At 39.9% G+C, this 18,610-nt stretch overlaps 1 protein-coding gene across 1 annotated transcript; it reads left to right on the forward strand.

Moving 5' to 3' along the window:
* Positions 1–316: 316 nt before the first annotated feature.
* LOC135209674 (chromatin target of PRMT1 protein-like) lies at positions 317–17,691 on the forward strand. Its single transcript, XM_064242409.1, has 5 exons — positions 317–472; positions 10,500–10,555; positions 15,172–15,325; positions 15,619–15,865; positions 17,487–17,691. Exons 2-5 carry the CDS (start codon positions 10,500–10,502, stop codon positions 17,672–17,674), a joined length of 645 nt encoding a protein of 214 aa, XP_064098479.1. The 5' UTR covers positions 317–472; the 3' UTR covers positions 17,675–17,691.
* The last annotated feature ends 919 nt before the right edge of the window (positions 17,692–18,610 follow it).

An 18,610-nucleotide genomic window follows, 5' to 3' on the forward strand; every position in this document is an offset into this window, starting at 1 on the left:
CCGGTAGCCTATAAATGTTACATACAAATGAAAAAAAACGATTTTAAAAGCTTTTCATGATTATCATATACCCATTTCACAGAAGGAATACTAAAGGAGTAGTGATTAACCCAAAGATGTGACAAGCTGTTCGCTGGCTTCCTCATTTCGAAGATGACGGCTCTGGTAGTCTCTAGTAGTCTATGAATGTTATATATGATAACAAAAAATAATCCTTTAAAGCGTTTTAATGGCTAATCAAGTACATTTTATCAAAGAAACACTTATTAACCCAAAGAACTGACGAGCTGTTCGCTGGCATCGAGGCTCGCTCGGGCCCGCGGCTGGCTTGCTTGTTGGCCAGTCTTAAAAAAGGTTTCCGACTAACGGGAGCGTGGGTTACGTTCCTCCTCAGTGTTTACTGGTTCCCCGTAACGTTCCACGTTCCGCCAGGTCCTTCTTCGTCGGCGTCCCCCCTCCAAAAATCACCAAGGTAACGGCCAGTCGCCATTTAATCTAATTAATAATTGATTTAATTAGGAAAACCAGGCCTATAAGGTCGTTGTAGGCCCAGCTGTCAAAAATGCTTTAACTGTCTCTATACTTTAGACCGCTGTCTAATGGATATTGATAATAAAATGTCTATAATTTACGTCATATTTACGCTCTAATCAGATTAGGTAGTCTAATTTTATGTCTGTCTACGTTCGATCGAAGAGCTCGAATACTGATGGTTATAGGTAGGTATAGCTAGGTAGGTAACCTAGCTTAGGCCTAAGCCTATGCGGTGCTTCCAGGTCTCGTAAATCTACGAAAAATAAACCCAAAAATATTCTAATTATACGAAAACTAATAACCAATTGACTATTAAATGTATATTTACCTTTAATTTTACCAGTTTTAGCTACCTAATGCGATTCGTCCTCCACACTTGTAAAGTGAAAGTTTTTTTTCAATTTAACGTACGTAACTATAGGCCTAAAAATGCCAATCGTAACCTACGCAACCTTCATGCTAAGGCCTACTGTAAGCGATATTATGGCATTAGGCTATATCTCAAATGAATGGAGAGTTTTGGGGGCTTTTAGTACTACTAGTTTCTTTATAGGTATTAAACATCTTGAGTAATAGCTATAGCCCTATACAGGTTTGAAAGTTCCAGCCTGTAGGCATAGCCTATAGCCTAGGCCTAGTCACTTTACCGGGCCAGTTGCTCCCTACTTTGTTTGTTGTTGTTTTGGTATCGCGACACCCAAATCCATCCGCCACGGTAAGTAGCCTTACTGTAACCCCTGTGGTTAGCGCGCGCAGCGCAACATTACCTCTTGCCAGAACATGCCGTGCCTGCCAAGAATCTTTAAATATTCGGATAAGGCGCGAAGCGCCGTTCCGCCACGGCCTTACTGACAGCACACATAAATCGATCGTCGCGGATATGTAGTAGCTCCCTACTTTGTTTGTTGTTGTTTTGGTATCGCCGCCATATTGGTTTTGGTGTTCTTCCGCCGATTTCGGTCAGCGGTCGAGTGGGCCCGCTAATCTGTAAGTGCTCCCAGCCGACAGTTCACTGCTATTTATTGAAGTCTTTGTTGGCCTAGTTTTAAATAGAGAATGTGAAGATCTAGTTTTAGGCTTTTAGGTAAAAGAATGGCCATGCAAAGAGATTGTCATTTATTGATAGAAATATTTTCGGCAATACAAAAAGTGGTGTTGGGCTACTACTACATACCTAGGTATATGGTACATTTAAAGGTAAAATGGTAGATCTAGGGTACCTATCCACGGCGGCCCAGACTATGGCAGTTGTGGTTTTTCTATGCAGTTTTGCCTACTGAACAAGAATTTTATGTAATTTTTATTCGGACGACTATAATTAACCACCACGGGCCAGTACTAAATATGGCGAAATAGTACATTGGATGCCCCAATCCCTGGTAGATGTCGTATCCGTGGTGAAGTTTCTTGCAGGGTAATTCTAAAGAATAGTAGGTAGTTCTGCACGAACTGCAAGGAACGTAACCGCGGATACGACATCCACCAGGGATTGGGGCGTCCAATGTACTATTTCGCCGTGTTTAGTACTGGCGCCTGGGGGGTTAATTACAGTAGTCCGAATAAATATTACTTTAAATTCTTGTTCAGTAAGTAAAATAACATAGGAAAACGTCAATTGCCATAGTCTAGGCCACCGCGGATTGCTTCTGTAGAAATACTGGTAAAAGTTTAATTAGTGGTAGCGAAATTTAGAGAGATAAATGAGGATTTTGCCACATGCTTTTCGCTTTTGTCTCCCGAGGGGCTGGTACTAAGCACGGCACCTGCGGAACTAACGCCGATTTCTCTAGTTATTTCATCTGTTGGTTAGCCAAATATATGTAGGCCTATCAACGATAGATCTGTGCGGCCGTCTCCCTTACATAAACTGAAAATCTAGTCAAGTTGCGTCCATTAACCTAACCTATCCAAGGGCACTGTACCCTGACCTGGCTGGAAACCCCTAATGTGATAATGTTCATAGAATGCATGCGCAACTTTTCTGCTGGGGTAGTTTGTTGCAGAATGAGGGGAATAACTCCGAACGGAAGCTTAGTCCATTGTCTCTGCTGTTTAGTGTTACTTGTTGTGTGGGGGGGGGATGGTCTAGGGAGGGCAGAGCTCCCCTTCCAGCCAGGACAGGGCATGGCGCCCTAAGCGAGGTTAGGAAGGCAAGGTTTGGTTTGGCCAGAATACGGTTTTCTAGGAAAGGTTTGGTTTGTTTTCATCTGTGGAACCTTTTCCCGTCATTCTATGCTCGCCCCTTCTACTGTAGTGCTGGACTTTGAGCTGATATATAGTATCAGCTTTGTAAACTATGAAATGTGCTGAAAACCATAGTGTTCTTTTCACTTTTTATCTTTTCAAAAGCATTGGATTACTTACATAAAGAGAAGCATTGACATATTTGATATGAAATGTGGGAGATTTACCTAAAACTATATAATCTGTTTGAATAATATAGCCTAGTACGTGTGTTGGTGTTGGGGGGATGGGGGACATTGCTGGAAGGTTACTAAAATGCTTTTATCAGATGCATTAGTATTCTAGATTAGGCCTATATTGCAAAGTGATTGATTATGCTATTTAGTAGATACTTTCTTAATTTGAAACACTTCTTGGAAACTGAAGATTTGTTCATGAAACGTTACCTGTCAGATATATATCTAGTTAAAGCTGTAAGTTTTTTCCTTCGAATCCGACAGAAATTTAAACACTTACGACACGCAGTGGGAGTCAGGTGGTTAGTACCATTCCCGCCGCTGGGAGGCGGGTATCAGGAATCATTCCCCATTTTCTATTCATAATTTTTTTCTGTCGCCGGTGCTGAAAACACCTGTTTTCAGTACCTCCGTCTTAGGATTTTGGAAACTTCATTGCCGCTAAGTATCCTAATTGTCTTTTGATTTATTCACTTGGATTTGTGGCTAGGCATACGCTATCTTAAATTGATTTGAATTTGATTCATTTTTGCATAAAATATCTGAATCTAGTTAGGCTAGTTTTTCAGACGGGGTTGTCTGCAAAGATAGGGTGTTGGCTACCGTAAGCGTTTCGGTAGATTCGCACTTGGTATGTACGAGGGGGTATGGGTCTTGCTTCTTTGTTGAGATTTGTCATGTAAGGAGTGTGAGACTTTGTCTATTCCGTAAGGAAGACGTATGATTCGTATGTACGCAATAATCAGTAAAACATGTCTAATTCCGTAAGGAAGAGTATGATTCGTATGTACGCAATTAATCAGACCTTCCTTTGTAGACTTTATTTTGCATACCCTGTAGTATGGCCTACGGGCTATGTATATGTCTACGAAGGTGCTCGCTCTCCTTCATTGCTGTGAAGTGCTACTTCTGTAATTGTTACTCCTAACCCTGCAGTGTTGCCTTCGGGCCCTAAGCAGTGTCTGTAGAGAAATTGCCCTTTCTCTGATACTCCTTCGATTCGTAACTTATAATCGAAAGTGCTTGCTTTAGAGAGTAAAAGTGAAGTGCAGAAAGTTGCCCACGGTGATACCCTGTGTAGTGGAGTGGAGGGTGCGTCAGATCGGCCTCGTTTCGCCCTCTAGGCCGGGACCTCTGCTTGACTCCCAGAACCAGTGAGAGAGCATGTCGAAAGCCGAAGGAGGGTTACGAGGAACCCCCACCGATCTGGCGTGCCTTCGGCAGTTTTCTGATGAAAATCCCCAGACTGCCTAAGTGCGTGCACTGCACGAATCCTGAAGGATTGCTTCTCGTCCTCCGAAGCGTCCTCCCCGCAGCAGGGGTTTGAGCTTTCGGATGGACTCGCGCCCTCTAAATAGAAGCTTTATAGAAGAGGACGCTTCACGTCCTCTCTCTCTCTCTCTCTCGTTATGCGTTTCAGTGATAAGTAAGAAGGGCGAACGTCGCCTGAACTCGTGTCCGTCTTTCCACCGAGAAATAAGTAAAAGAAGTCATAGTAGCAGTAAGCTTTTGAGAGTGGACGCCCAAGCCAGGGGCGCGCGGGTGCACGCCAAGCGCGCGCCAGTGGACGCCGAGCGTGCGCGCCAGTGGACGCCGAGCGTGCGCGCCAGTGGACGCCGACCGCGCGCTCCATGGACGCCGAGCGCGCTCCAGTGGACGCCAAGCGCGCTCCAGTGGACGCCGAGCGTGCACCAGCGCACGCCAGGTGTGTCGCCTGGCTGAACGTTTCTGTTGAACTCTTCAAGCTCTTGTTTCAGATTTGGGCTTAAAGAATTTTTACCTCTACCTTCGATGATACCTTCTACCTCACCTGCAAAGAATGTGAAGTAGGCAGTGCTTCGGAGTAAGCTTAAAGTGAACAGACAACTTCTTCGAAACCCAGCAAGACATCGGGTTTCGTGAATTCAAGAGGTCTCTGTCAATTAATATTGCTTTTCGCATAGGTGGATGGAGTTTAAGGAAAGCTCAAGGGAAGTTCTCGTTTGCTCTACCGCAAGCTTTGCCATTCTGCCAATAAATTTAAGTTGCCACTACCGCAGTCAAGACTTTGCGATAAGGCAGTTACGGGTTATTATAAAGGCTCGATGTCCTGCCACGTCAGGACTCTCGGCAACGTTCAGTAGGATTCTTGCAAAGGCACTCATCAAAAGTACGCTCTTCAGGAAAGCGCAAGACAGGACTGCCTTTGCCATACTGCCAATAAATTTTAAGCTTTAGCAGGCATTAGTTGTGATACGGGAGAGGAAGCTGGTTGGAGAGTTTTTTCCTTCTTCCCAGGATAATTTTGCCAGCTTTTTAGCCCATCTGAAAGGGCTTTTCAGATGATAGATTTTGTTAGTTCCTAGTCGGGACTACGCTGCCGAATTGAACATCGTCGTAATACCTGACGTAAGCCCAGTCTCTTAACAGGATTCTTGCCCCTTCCTCGTTTGAGACGGGAATCGGAAAATAAATGCTTGACTTTCCTGGATTGTCAGTTTTGTCAATTATCCAGTGACTTTCCCCCGCGTTGACCAATATACTATCGTTTTGTCAAGTAAGTGGGTATCCCCTCATTGACAAAATATCTCTTTGTCCCGTAAATGGGTTTTTAGTTCTCATTGACAAACATCTCATTAACTTGATATTGCGTAAGCGAAATAAGCTCTTATTGACAAGATTCGGAAGAGCTCTCCTTCGTCATTCGCAGACTCGTTACAAGAAATAGACTTGTAGACTACGTCAATGAACGCTTATGTCCAATAAACATAAGAAGCTTGAGCTGACTGCTTCGATTCTCCTAAGTTTTGTTCATGAAACTTGCCTTTCAGATATGTATGTAGCTGTATTTCCGAATTCAGCTATATATATGTCTGCCAGGTAAGTATGAACAAACTTTATTGTGATCTAATTTCAAATTTCTATTTTGCCTTGCGTTTATTTTATTTCCTGGTTGGTTCAAGTCCATTATACGCTTGCTGTAGTTACCTCTTCGGATGGCAACGAGAGGTTCTGTGGTCCATTTTAAGGACATTTAATCGTTACTCCCTGCAGCCTTCCAGGAGTTTCCGATTTATCTTTTACCGTTGTATGGTAGTGTTCTGACGACCACAAACGCATCTATATATTTAGCGTTTTCTGTTTCGCTTAAATATACCAGCTTGAGAGTCTCTTTATGCTAAAAATAACGAACCTTTTTCTTCATAGAATATGGTAGCTGGCAACCCAGGCATAAAGTGTTAAGAGACGACGATGACGGACGATCGTAAGCTGCTGCTGTCACTGTCCTCTGACTCCTCTCCTCCAGTCCAAACGAGCCAGTACCAACTCGTTCGCTGTCATGCGCTGTATTTTTTTTTTTTTTTTTTTTTTTTTTTTGGTTAAGTCTCTCTCTCCTGCGGGATGACTGACTAACCGTATCTCGTGCTGGCAGTTACGTCTCTCTCTCTCCTGCGGGATTGACTGACGAACTGTATCTCTGCCCTACAATCACGGACTTTAGCCTAAAATTGAGGGGATTCCTTACATGAATGAATAAACATTGCATTCGTTTGGCCTTAATATGTTATACAGAGATATCTTACTCCTTTCGGTGCTCGTTACCGGCGGTATAGGACTACGAGTCTACCACACATTGCACTATTATAGCTCTCTTGCTTAGGCAAAGCGCAGCCTTATTAGGGAAGTAAACATACTGTGTGAGGGAATGGATGAGCTTGCTGGGGACCATTTCCTTCCTAAAGAAGTTTGTTTTCCCTGAATAGACTGCAATTCAGACCTCTACAGTTTTTTCCTACCGGGTAAACTGAAATTTTATTAAAGATCTAGGAATGATTCTGAACATCTCTCGGTGCGTTAAGTATCTCTTGAGGTGATAGAAAGAAGTTGCCGGACATCTGGAGAGGGTTTCAGATGTCCTGGATCATAATCTGAAAGAAGTGGAAGCAATTCAGTCGTCCCTCCAGTCCTCGAAACGAGTTTTTGGAACCATGGTCCATATCAACTCTGATCTTCCACAGCTCTCTCATATCTTAGGAAGTATCTTCTCTCGGTCCCTGGTTCGGGTTTACGAGAAAGAGCCTATTATAACAACAGGCGTAGAATGGAACGATCCTCAGAGGTTCGTTACAGGATTGCAAAAGTCCGTTCGAATCGTCTCGATCGAAGGCAGCAACTATGACTTCCGAGTGGAATCTTTCTTTAGAAGTATGTTGAGAGTTGTGGAGACTTTAGGGACGTCCTTTCATTCATCTCTTCGCTAGGTTGAGGACGAAGAGGCTTCTTCTTCTCTGCTCCCTTTTTCTCGATCCGGGAGCGGTACATTAAACGCCATCCTATGATATTGAACGGGGATGGATGTTTAGTCTCTTTTCCCCTTTTTCAATCACTTAGGAAATGTAATAAGATGATTTATATCATCACAGGGAGCGACAATGACCCGCTCTAATCGCCCCAGTTGGTTGGCCTTCAAGGACCCTAGATTCAACAGAGGTCACGTCCTTCCAAAGGACCTTTTCCGGAGAGAGTCGGTCCTCCTTTAACACTAAAGGTAACACTATAACCTCTCCGCTCTGAGCTCTGACTACGTTCAGACTATCGAGATGTTGACAGCATAAGATTGCAGTCTTCCCTTTCCGTTTGAAGAATGGGATAAGCTGGCAGTCACAACTATTAAAGAATACGCAAATATGTTGTTGACGCCTTTGGGCTCAGAGATTTGCTTCTGTCAAACAACAAAGCCCTTCACGATCTTTGAGTTCTGTGAAATCTCGAAACTCGCTCACCATCTACTTTTTGTCTCACCTGTTTTCTCGGAGTCAGACACTCGTGCGAGATCAGGAGACATATAGTAGCCCTGAGTTTCTTGTTGACGAAGTCGGTTGCGTTTATACACCCCCGATGATCGTTTAACATGAGACCAGGTTGGACTGTCAGGCATTCGTCCTTCGGGACTGAATCGCCTTTTTGCTTCTCGCATCCTTTCTCCTGGCACCAGAAGCTCGCTTCAGGAGTGGCTCAGGAGTTGATTCGCTAACAACGTTGGGTTGCGTTGATACACCCCCCAAGGTTTGCTTAGCTTGAATCGCCCAGGGCAGTCCAAACACTCATCCTTCAGCGAAGAATAGTGCCTTATGGTCTTCAGGGTACAGCCTTGCTGTCCTTGATTCGTCTGACTGGTCAACTGGTCCGGAAATCACCTGACGTTAGTACAGACGGACTGACTGTGCATGTCCAGATCGAAGCTTTCAATATGGAACTTAGACATAGTCTGAAGTTCTTGATGTCAAAGCATTCGAACATCTCCTACCTGTTAACTTCTTGCATGTGATCAGGAAGGCATTTTTCTAACCACCCTAGATACGACAAAGAGGGTTAGTGAGATTTTAAGCCATCGTCACAAGTTTTGGCTTTAGAGAACACAAGGCGGTGTGCTCTCTAAGCTTTTCGTTATGGCCTAAGAATGGAAACCCGTTTTGTCCTTGGGCCAGGAGCTTGGAAGCAAGGATGGCACAAGTTAGTGGGCAGGAGCCAGAGAGAGTCCTGTGCCCTGTCAGGTCTCTCAAGTTTTATCTACATAAAACTCAAGAAAGTCGAAGTCGTACGGGACAATCTGCAGTGTTCCGAAAAAGACCAGACTTGCCCATATCGAAGAACACCCTGGCTTTATTGTTAAGGAGGTCTTTCAAAAAGCTCCTTCTTTGTGTTTGCACAAAGATTTGAAATCTTTTGATTTGAATGCTCACGAGGTGAGGGCGCGGCCTCGGAAGCATTTCAACAGAGCATGGCACTCAGCAACATCCTGAGTACCATGTTTTAGCGAAGCAACTCTGTGTTCAATTACACACTCCCCCTGCGAGATGTGAAGATGGCATATGAGATCTGCTGCTCGCTAGGGCCATACGTGTCTGCAGACACAATCTTGGGGGCAAGAAGTACCACTCATCCTATCCTGTAGAAAATGGTTAGGAAGAGCTCTTAATTTAGTAGTTGAGTCGCCGACAACGGTGACTTCTTAACTCTTAAGCCTTAGTTAACACACCTTAACTTTGGCTAGGTGGGTCAGGTGGTGATATATATTTTTATATATATATTTATTTTACTTAACTTACTTTTAGCCCTCATGGTATGGTCAATATGGTCTAGTCACGTCGTGGTCTCGCCCCTGTTGACAGATCATCTGGAGTGCACCAGCTATATAGGTCTCTACCTCGCTGGCAACTCTAGTAGCACAAGCAGACTTACGCGGCAGTAACCACGAAGTCAGCTATGCTAACAGGTAAGGAATCAAGATATCAATTATCTGCATATATATGTTTCCTAAAATCTTCTATTCTGTCTACTCCCACCAGGTGGGATTCAGCTATATATATATCTGACCAGGTAAGTTTCAATGCAACAAAAAATGATATTGTAATGATACAATTAAGTTTGTTCATACTTACCTGGCGAGTATATATAATCAAGTACCCACCCACCTCCCCTCAGGAGACATGGAAATAAAAATTATGAATAGAAAATGGGAATGATTCCTGATACCCGCCTCCCAGCGGCGGGAATGGGTACTAACCACCTGACTCCCACTGCGTGTGTCGTAAGTGTTTAAATTTCTGTCGGATTCGGAAAAATACAGCTATATATATATCTGCCAGGTAAGTATGAACAAACTTAATTGTATCATTACAATATCATATTTATACCTCTTTGAGGTCCAGATAGGTTATTTAACAGTATTCAATTTGGCCCTAAAAAAGATATTTGCATATTTTCAAAACAATTACTTGGAACTTAAAAACATTATTTGTTTTAGGGAATTTACAAACCACATTTGTTTTAGAGGTACAGATCAATTATTTTGCAAAATTTTTTGTTGCGCAAAAATCAGTTTCGGTATTTTGCAAAAAGATTTTTTTCACGAATATTTAAATTTGGCAATATAAAGCTATTTTCATAGTTTGCAACTCTTAGTGGAAACTTAACAGCAACTAACATTTATTTGAGAAAATGGGCTATTTGCATAGGATGGAAGGGAAGGCCACAAATTTAATTTCCGAAATAAAAGTGGCAAGTGTAATTATTATCAGATTTTTAGTGCTCGATTGTCATTCCTCAGATATTACCATACATGATTATCGCGAGGATTTTAAATTTACTCTTTACATAACGTGTTTTTTAAGTTGCCATGCTTGTATGTATTTTGGCCAACTTCAGTATTTGTTTTTCCTATGTATTAGTCTTACTAATGTATTACAGCCTATTAGATCCCAAATATAGAGGTGATTTTGACTTTATGAGATGGGAAAGGCGGCAGTTAAATCAGTTAAAAGCAAACTGCAATTTTGTAATATTCAGGAACAATATTTTGAAGACAATCTGGTATGTTATCCTGAAGAAATTCTATGTAGCTATTAACATTGCTGTATCATAGTTGAATTGCTTCTATTATGAGTCCAATTTTTCTTGATGTATTTCTTGTGTGTTTCCCATTGGGTACTGCAGTTGCATTAATGTTGCTGCTCTATTTTAACTAGTTTCAAGGTATTAATAATTCAATTTTTTTTTTTCCAGATGTCTGTTGGCAAGATCATATTAAAATCAACTACAAGGATGTCGCTGAATGACCGGTGAGGCTTTTAAAATTGTCAACCTTTCTAAGTTGGCATCTCTTCTCTGATCTGAGACTGGTACCATACATGCCATCATTATATGAATTTTAGTATGGAGTTAAAGACCTGGTTTCCTTCTCAAATACTTGCCCTGTACTGTTTGCCAACTAGCTTATAAAAGAAAGCTGTTGGGTTCAAGTTTTGAGTACAGTACAGTATTACATCGTAAAGTCTGTTAGTTGTACTATGTCATGCTTTGATATATCTAGTGAGTATTATGTGCATTTATTGAAGGCTAACTAGCACAGTATATTACCTTTGATTACAAGGTAGTGCACTAATTATTCCCTACCACAATCTCTTAAGCATAATTATTAAAGAAAGTGTGCTTAATGAATGTTATTAAAGAAAGCAATTCTGTCCAAGGAAGTTTTTCTGGCAGAAATATTTTGTAGTGTACCCTCATGACATGTGTCAATTCCCACATCTCCAAATGCTTGGATCTCTTTCCCAATTGTTTTGTCTCCCTCTTAACGATGCATCTGCAACATCGGGACATCCAGCTTTGCGGTCTTACAGGTAACTGCAAGAGTATAAGATCAGGATCTTTCTTTAGAAGAGATAGAAGAAGAAGAAGAAGAAAGGAAGAAAAAAGGATATATAACTCAAGATAATACACTAGTATTATGTTGATGATCAAGAATGGGCACTTGGAGCCAGGTGTTGATCGATGTGCTTAAATCTTTGCACATTTGTTAGATGGTCATGCATTTGGTTTGGAGAGTTGTACGTTAGATTCAAGATTTTTATGTGAACGTATAGCCATCTGCAAAGAATTTGACCTCCAGTAAAGCATGAATTGTCTTACATTGTTATGCATCAATAGTAGACAGCAATGTAGTCAAGTTGGAGGGTAGGTTCAATGTAATAGAATGAAAGTTTGATACCTGCATGTACATTGTATCCAAATATTATTTGGTTTACTGATTAATGGCCAAGAAAGCAGGAGCTACCTATTTAAAAATGCTATGTTAACACTGACTCACCTTGTAACCTTCTGCAAAAAATTGAAACCTATTATTTTACATCAGCCATTATTGTTCATTTTGCTGGTCTTGAACATGTTAGCAATCCACAGCCTACTGTGATAAGACAAAAATGCAGAAGTCATTTGTGGTACGTTTTTACTTCAACATCTTTAAAACTTCAACAAGAGACAAGCATTCAGTGACAGATGTATACATGACCAATCATGAAAATACCATGCTGAATAGCTTTTATTTAGGAAGCATTACCGACCACTGACCACGCCATTGCATTGAAAGAGTCTGTAGTGCTCTGTGTAGGTAGCTGATAAAACCATTTGCATGTTGTTATAAGCAAAGCAACTTTCACCGCGTTGTGTTTATGAAGGCCAAATATATAAAGGCTGTTAATGGAATATGCTCTGGATGAAGTTGATTGGAGGAAGTGATGCATTTCCTTTGTCCAAGAAGCTGTTTTAGTGCATCAGTGGTGCAGCATCAGTTGAACCTGTGAAGTTTTGAAGAGGACCATTTCAAGCTGGCTGAGGTGGCAACACCAGCAGGCATGTAATTGTAAGTAAACTAATTACTGTATCCTGCTGTGTACCATATCAGGAATTTTCGGCGTCTTTACAGTAATCAAAGGTTTTTGAGGTAACCTGCGTAGGAAAATAAATGCTTTCATTATGACAGATGTCACAGCTACCAAGTAAATGCGCTTAAATAGTATTTGAAGCCTCACAGTGCATTTCTTAATTTTCCTTAATTGGTAATGGAACAGAAGCTTTTTATTTCTGAGAGAATGTATTATAATTACACACTCTGGCATCTGTTTTCTCATTTTGTAAAAACCATTTTGTGACATTAGTATATTTGAATTTTTTCAAGGAACAGAAGTTGGATATAGGTAACTGGTTGTAAGGGAATGCAGTACTTTGTTTTAATGCACTTTATTTTGAACTACTACTGTAGTAAAATAGAATGCTATTTAACATTTCCAGAGTTGTTAAAAATATCTTGGTGAAAGGTTTGGATATGGCTTCCACACATGTTTGATGTGTTTTGGAGAAAAGGTGGTTTTCTTTTACTAAAAGAAAGTTAAAGGTGCATTTGATTAGTCTGTATTATTTTATAAAAGAATTAAGATTCCCTGTACTACATCAGATTTCAGAGGTATTCATCTAAGTCACCCTGGTAGAAGTAGTATCCCTATTGGTTGTTTTTCTATGCAGTAATCCAGACATGCTGTTTGCCTGCCTGCTTCAAGGACTGTGTAGGTGCTACATGGTACAGTGGAAGTCAGTCAGTATAGCATTAATAAGACCAACTGGGTGTCTTGTAGTCATATTAATGCTCTACTAGGAGGTGACCGCTGAAAAAATTAACAGTACTGTACAACAAACACGCATAATATGTGAAGCTTAAATGTTACACATTTTAGGTATTCCAATTTGTGAATAATTTAGGTTTGCATTATGTGTATAAACTCATTTGATTAACAGTAAGAAAAAAATATAATTTCAAAACATACCAAGCATTCATGTAGTTATAACGTGAACATAAAGCCAAGGGTGTATTCTCTGTTTTGCCTGCTTTGGTTAGTCTGTTGTACATATGCTACCTTGTCACTGGCAGCTAGCATGAGTGAGTTTCAAGTTTTTAAGTCATTCCTTACTCTGCCAGCATTGTGGGAGTAATTCACACCAAGGATTTATGATCTCGACTTGAATTATTGTTAGTGACAGTGTCATCGCCAGATTAAACTCTGATAATTGCAGTTCCCTCCTTAATAGGCTGACTGTTTTGCATTCCCCTTCTAGGTCAAATCAGTGATCCTTCTGATGTCTTGGATTCTTCACATTATACTGAACCTCTTACATTGAAAATACACCTGGAAATGTTAATGATGGAGGTTGGATGAAGATTGTCTTCTAATATAAGTTAAGATTAATATCTGGCTTTAGTGGATGAAATAACTTGATTGAATTTTACATTGGAAGAGGCATCCTTTTAACAGAATGCTCTAGCTTTATATGTTTACAATTTGGCGAATGAATAATTTCAAGCATCCACATAGTATTTGAAGGGACAATGACTGCATTGGACTCTTGTGATTTATGGATCTATCCAGTATGTGAATGAATGAAATGAGGGAAAAGAAGCTTAGAAACTCATAAGTTCTCTGTATAGCTAGGTATGACTTGTGGCAGTGTGAATATGAAATACAATAGGGTGCCAAAATGTGTAATTGTAGTTGTGGGAAATATCCAACATACTACTAAAGGGATACAATATATATGAATTAAGTACAGTAAATTTTATTGAAGGCACTTTAAAAATTGACTAATGGCACCTTTTCTCCATAGATGCTAGGTAGTACTGACTCTAGTGAAAGCCCTCGGCACCCTTTAAACTGGGGGCCCAAATAACATGCAACGCATCATCCCATGGTTAGACTTCTGCAATTTTAGAAGCCTGTGTCTCAGAACAAGTCTTAATTCAAACTACAGGGAGTTCCCAGTTAATGGCGTTTCGGTTTTACAGCACTTGGCTAATGCCGATGTTAATCAAAATTTGGGCACCAATAAACCACTTAATGGTGCTGTTGGCAGATCATAGGCACTTACAGCGTTATCAATGTTATTTATTCCGTTACAGGCACTCGCCCGAAAGCTGAACCCCCACCATTAACCAAAAGGTGGAATATTTTTGGTGTTTGGAAGTATAAAATTTTGGCAGATTTTTTTTTTAATTTTTTTTTTTTTTTTTTTTTTTTTTTTTTAATTTATACCAGAACACCACATTTGTTTGAAGTTGATGCCGGCCTTTGTACCCTATTGATTATGAGGATTAGTATAGCATTAGACCGATTAATATAAGATTAAGGATTTGAGAAGTTTTGTGTTTTGAAACGGGCTATCAATGAAAAGAGAAGACTCAGTGTTATTTAGGAATGGGAGAAAATGATAATGTTGATTATAAAATGTTTGGGAATCTTGTGTAGTTGTTGCAAACAATTTTTGATTGTCTTAAATTAAAAAAAAAAAAAAAAAAAACCAAAGGCATGTACTTTTAAATGTAAAAAATTTTCATTCAGTGATATGCAGTGTAGAAGAATATATTACCTCAAGTTTCTCCTGAATTTTTGTTTATATAAGTTTTTATTGAACTTTCCAGTTGTCGGTACTTGTCTTCCCTGTCCTGGATCTTATTGGTTTGTTCTTGAATTTATGAAAAAGTTCAATTTGATTATATAAATACTAGAGTTGTCTAGGAGGAGAAAGTTTTTATTATTCAGTATGAGACTATTAGTGCAGCTCCATATAGTAAATAGTAATACATTGTCTGTTATGACAACATCTTAATCTATTCCCTTACAGAACGAAAATTGGTAAGAGATTTACCATGTCCTTTATCATTTTAATAAATAAAGATATTGTGTTATAAAGTAGATTTTAAGACCATTTGTTGCTCAGTTTTAGAGATACTTTCACAGTTGATAGATTTGTAGTTGATATATGGAATGGTTTATGCAGACAACTTGGCCGATATCTAGCAATATAAGTTTTGATTGATTGTCAATTTTTATGTATTAAAACCCCCCATCAGATTTACAGTGTTGCGTCAAGAAAAGCCTTCAGGTCAAGGTGCTATAGGGCTAGAAGAAAGACGTCAACAAACACAAGCTTCTAGACGTAATCAAAGACTAGCTGCGCAGATGGAACGCCGTCCTGCCGTAGTAGCAGCTCTGAAACTGAAAAAGGTAGTGTTACAGGAGTCATAACATATCATTCATTTTGTTTCATTACTATAGAAGACGTGCATTACTAAATTATGTATGTGTGGTTTATCATCTGTAGCAGTTTTACTTCACATTGTTTGCTTAGTTCACCTGAATGCATTTCACACAGTGAATGGTATATAAATCTGTTTTATTGTCAAAACATGGTTTTATATTAGTAAGTAGTCATAGGCTACCATACATACTTTGCACTTGAAGGCCAGAGAACTTTACAATTACGTACTGTAACTTAGAATATTTTATTTGGTTTTCAGAAGCCCCAGCAAAAGAATGAAACTTTCATACAGAAGCGTGCAGAACAGCAGATTCAGCAGCGACCAATAAAACAACGACTGGCCGTCAAAGGTCGCCTTTCACTTCCAAATGAGAATATCAGACGCATGGGAAGTGTTCGTGGCAGAGGAGGAATACGTGGCTTACGAGGTGCGACGGGAAGTTTCCGAGGAATAGGTGTAAGGGGGTCAAGTTACAGAGGTGGACGGGCTTTCCTTAGCAATAAAGGTAAAGCACTACATATGTTGTCTTGGTTTAGGTCACCCAGTAAAATCTTGCTTCATGTAATATTTATTAGCTACTCGTACGTATCATCGAGTATTGAAGTGCTCACGAAGTAGTGTTAGTTTACCCTAATGGCAGTCATTTGATTTATGTTGGCTGTGAATAAGCCATTACCCAAGATAGGTAGTAAGTCTGCATGCATGATTTTTCGTCTTATCCTCCTTCAAAGTCATCCAGTTCCAGTGAACTATTGAATGCAGTTATGTATAGTGGAACAAGACGCCTTCTTGTATATAGCCACAGTCTATTAGTTACATGTTGATAGCCAGTCTAGTAGTTACATGATGCAACATGCAGCCTTGCCATTCAGGTAACAGGCATCAAAATGAGTTCAGTATTGGTACACATTGTTTGATGAATGGCTGTGCATTCAAGCAAGGAGTCTGCATCATGAACTACATGTTTTACAGTAGTGCCAGCAGCTTGAAAACGTTAACTGACCATTTTTGTTAATTTATAATTCTCAGATAATGTGCCTGACACAAAATAACTTTGATGTGATAGCTACATCAGTGTCATAACAGTGCCTTTAGGTGATTGTCTTTTCTGGTGCTCTTGAGTTTGTAGAATGGGCATGAGCATAGCCATCAAAAAGTGCACTTGTAGTTCTGTATAATATATGTCAAACTTCTTTATTCCTTCTTTATTCCTCACACCATTGGACTGTGGAACAGTCTTCCTGAGGATGTTATGCAAGTGGAACTAAAAATATTTCAAGGGATGATGCAATGCATTGCTATCCTTATACAATTTGTGTTGCATTTTAATAATTCACTTAGATTTTTATCTTTATTAATTTCTTTTTTCTTTTTTGAAAACTGACCTTGTCTTTCTGCGTTTCCCTTTATGTTCTCTTATTTCTTTGTAATGAACACCATTTGGAAGCTTAAATTTCAAGTCAGTGCCCCCTGTGGGCTTGTTCTGTATGAGTAGGGCTCATCTTCTGAATAATAATAATAGTAATGATAAATCACTGTGCAACCAAACAATGTTATGAAGTCCATTATCAGTAGTATAATTTTGAGGTGTCAGCAAGTCTTGATGGAAGCAGTAAAAAAAAAAAAATTAATAACCGCTTTTAATGGCTGTCTCTGGGAACATCATTGAACACAATAGGTGATGTGGATATAATCTGGTACTTTTTGTGCAATATTTTGTTTTGTGTCTGGGATTGAGAGGATTCTGCTTAACATCTGATGGGCTGGACAGCAACTGTTCTTCCTTAGATCTTCATTGTATTGTCTGTGGAGGCAGGGATTTAACTTTTTGCTAGTCTGCAGGATTTTGTTTGTTCCATGTATGTATTATAATTAATTTTGATAAAATACTAATATGTAGTACTAACATACTTTATATGATCTATCCCCTGGTATGAAAACTAAAAATAACCTTCAAGCCCTTTGATAATTTTTTCTTCAGGTTTAGATAATTGTGCAGATTATGCAGATGAATATGTAGCTATCTTTTATTTATTTTAGATCAGTTTCTTTTGCCTTTTATATTTTATGATTGGCATAAGCAAGGTTTTTGTAATTTTGGTTATCTTAGAATGTTTTTGTTACAGGTGGTGGAAATATGGTACGAGGTAGTGGAAACCGTGGGATTATGCGTGGTGGCATGAGAGGAGGTCGTGGTGGAAGATTTTTAAGAGCAATTGGTGGAGGTCGTGGAGGGCTTCCGGGAAGAGGTGGATATCGAGGTTATGGAATGGCTGGTGGTCAGGGTCGAGGAGGACTAAGAAGAACAAGGTAAGTGAAGTGTTTACTTTTTCCTCTTGTTGGGAACAATGAAACTTTGATGTAACACTTGTGCATTAATGATTGTTGATATGCAATGTTCAGACTTCTTAATTCCAAGATATGTATCTAGTACAGTATGTCATTCTCTTTACGGTTTTTCTGAGTTGGTTTTGTTTTCCACGTTATACAAAGTGAAGGGGGTACATTACTATACTTTTAATTTTCATACAATCAACTTACCTGTCAGATATATACATAGCTAAGACTCCGTCGTCCCCGACAGAAATTCAAATTTCGCGCCACTCGCTACAGGTAGGTCAGGTGATCTACCGGCCTGCCCTGGGCGGCAGGACTAGGAACCATCCCCGTTTTCTATCATATTTTCTCTGTCGCCGGTGGTATCAACATTGTTGCTATTACTTCCTGACTTAGATTCATATTTCATCCTTTGATCATCGTTTTTCGGCTTTTTGGTGACGTATCTGGATCGTGTTTTGGCATTCGCTACTGTGGACTGTTTTTGGAATAACTCTTTTGGATTTTTCTCAGTATGTCTGATTCAAATGTGAGTGTGAGAATGTGTGTGAATGTAGGCTGCAGGGTGAGGATACCGAAAGCTTCGGTTGATCCTCACACTGTATGCCGTAAATGTAGGGGGTTTCAGTGTTCTGCTAATAATACTGGTAAGGAATGCGAGGGATTGAATGCAGAAGAGTGGAAGACTTTGACTTCTTATTTGAAGAAGTTAGAGAGGGATAGGGTTAGACGTCTGAAAGGTGTGAGTTCAAGGCCTATTGAGCCTTTCACGGATAATTCTAATCCTACTGATGTAGATTCTCCCTATGTATCTCATTCTCAGAGTGCTTTTTCGGATTCGGCATCGGAAATCGCCAATCTGAAAGCTACAATTAGAGACATGAAGTCCAAGATGGCTGACTTCAAAGGTAAG

The sequence above is a fragment of the Macrobrachium nipponense genome, chromosome 38 (genome assembly GCF_015104395.2).
Source record: "Macrobrachium nipponense isolate FS-2020 chromosome 38, ASM1510439v2, whole genome shotgun sequence".
In the NCBI taxonomy this organism is placed as follows: Eukaryota; Metazoa; Arthropoda; class Malacostraca; order Decapoda; family Palaemonidae; genus Macrobrachium; species Macrobrachium nipponense.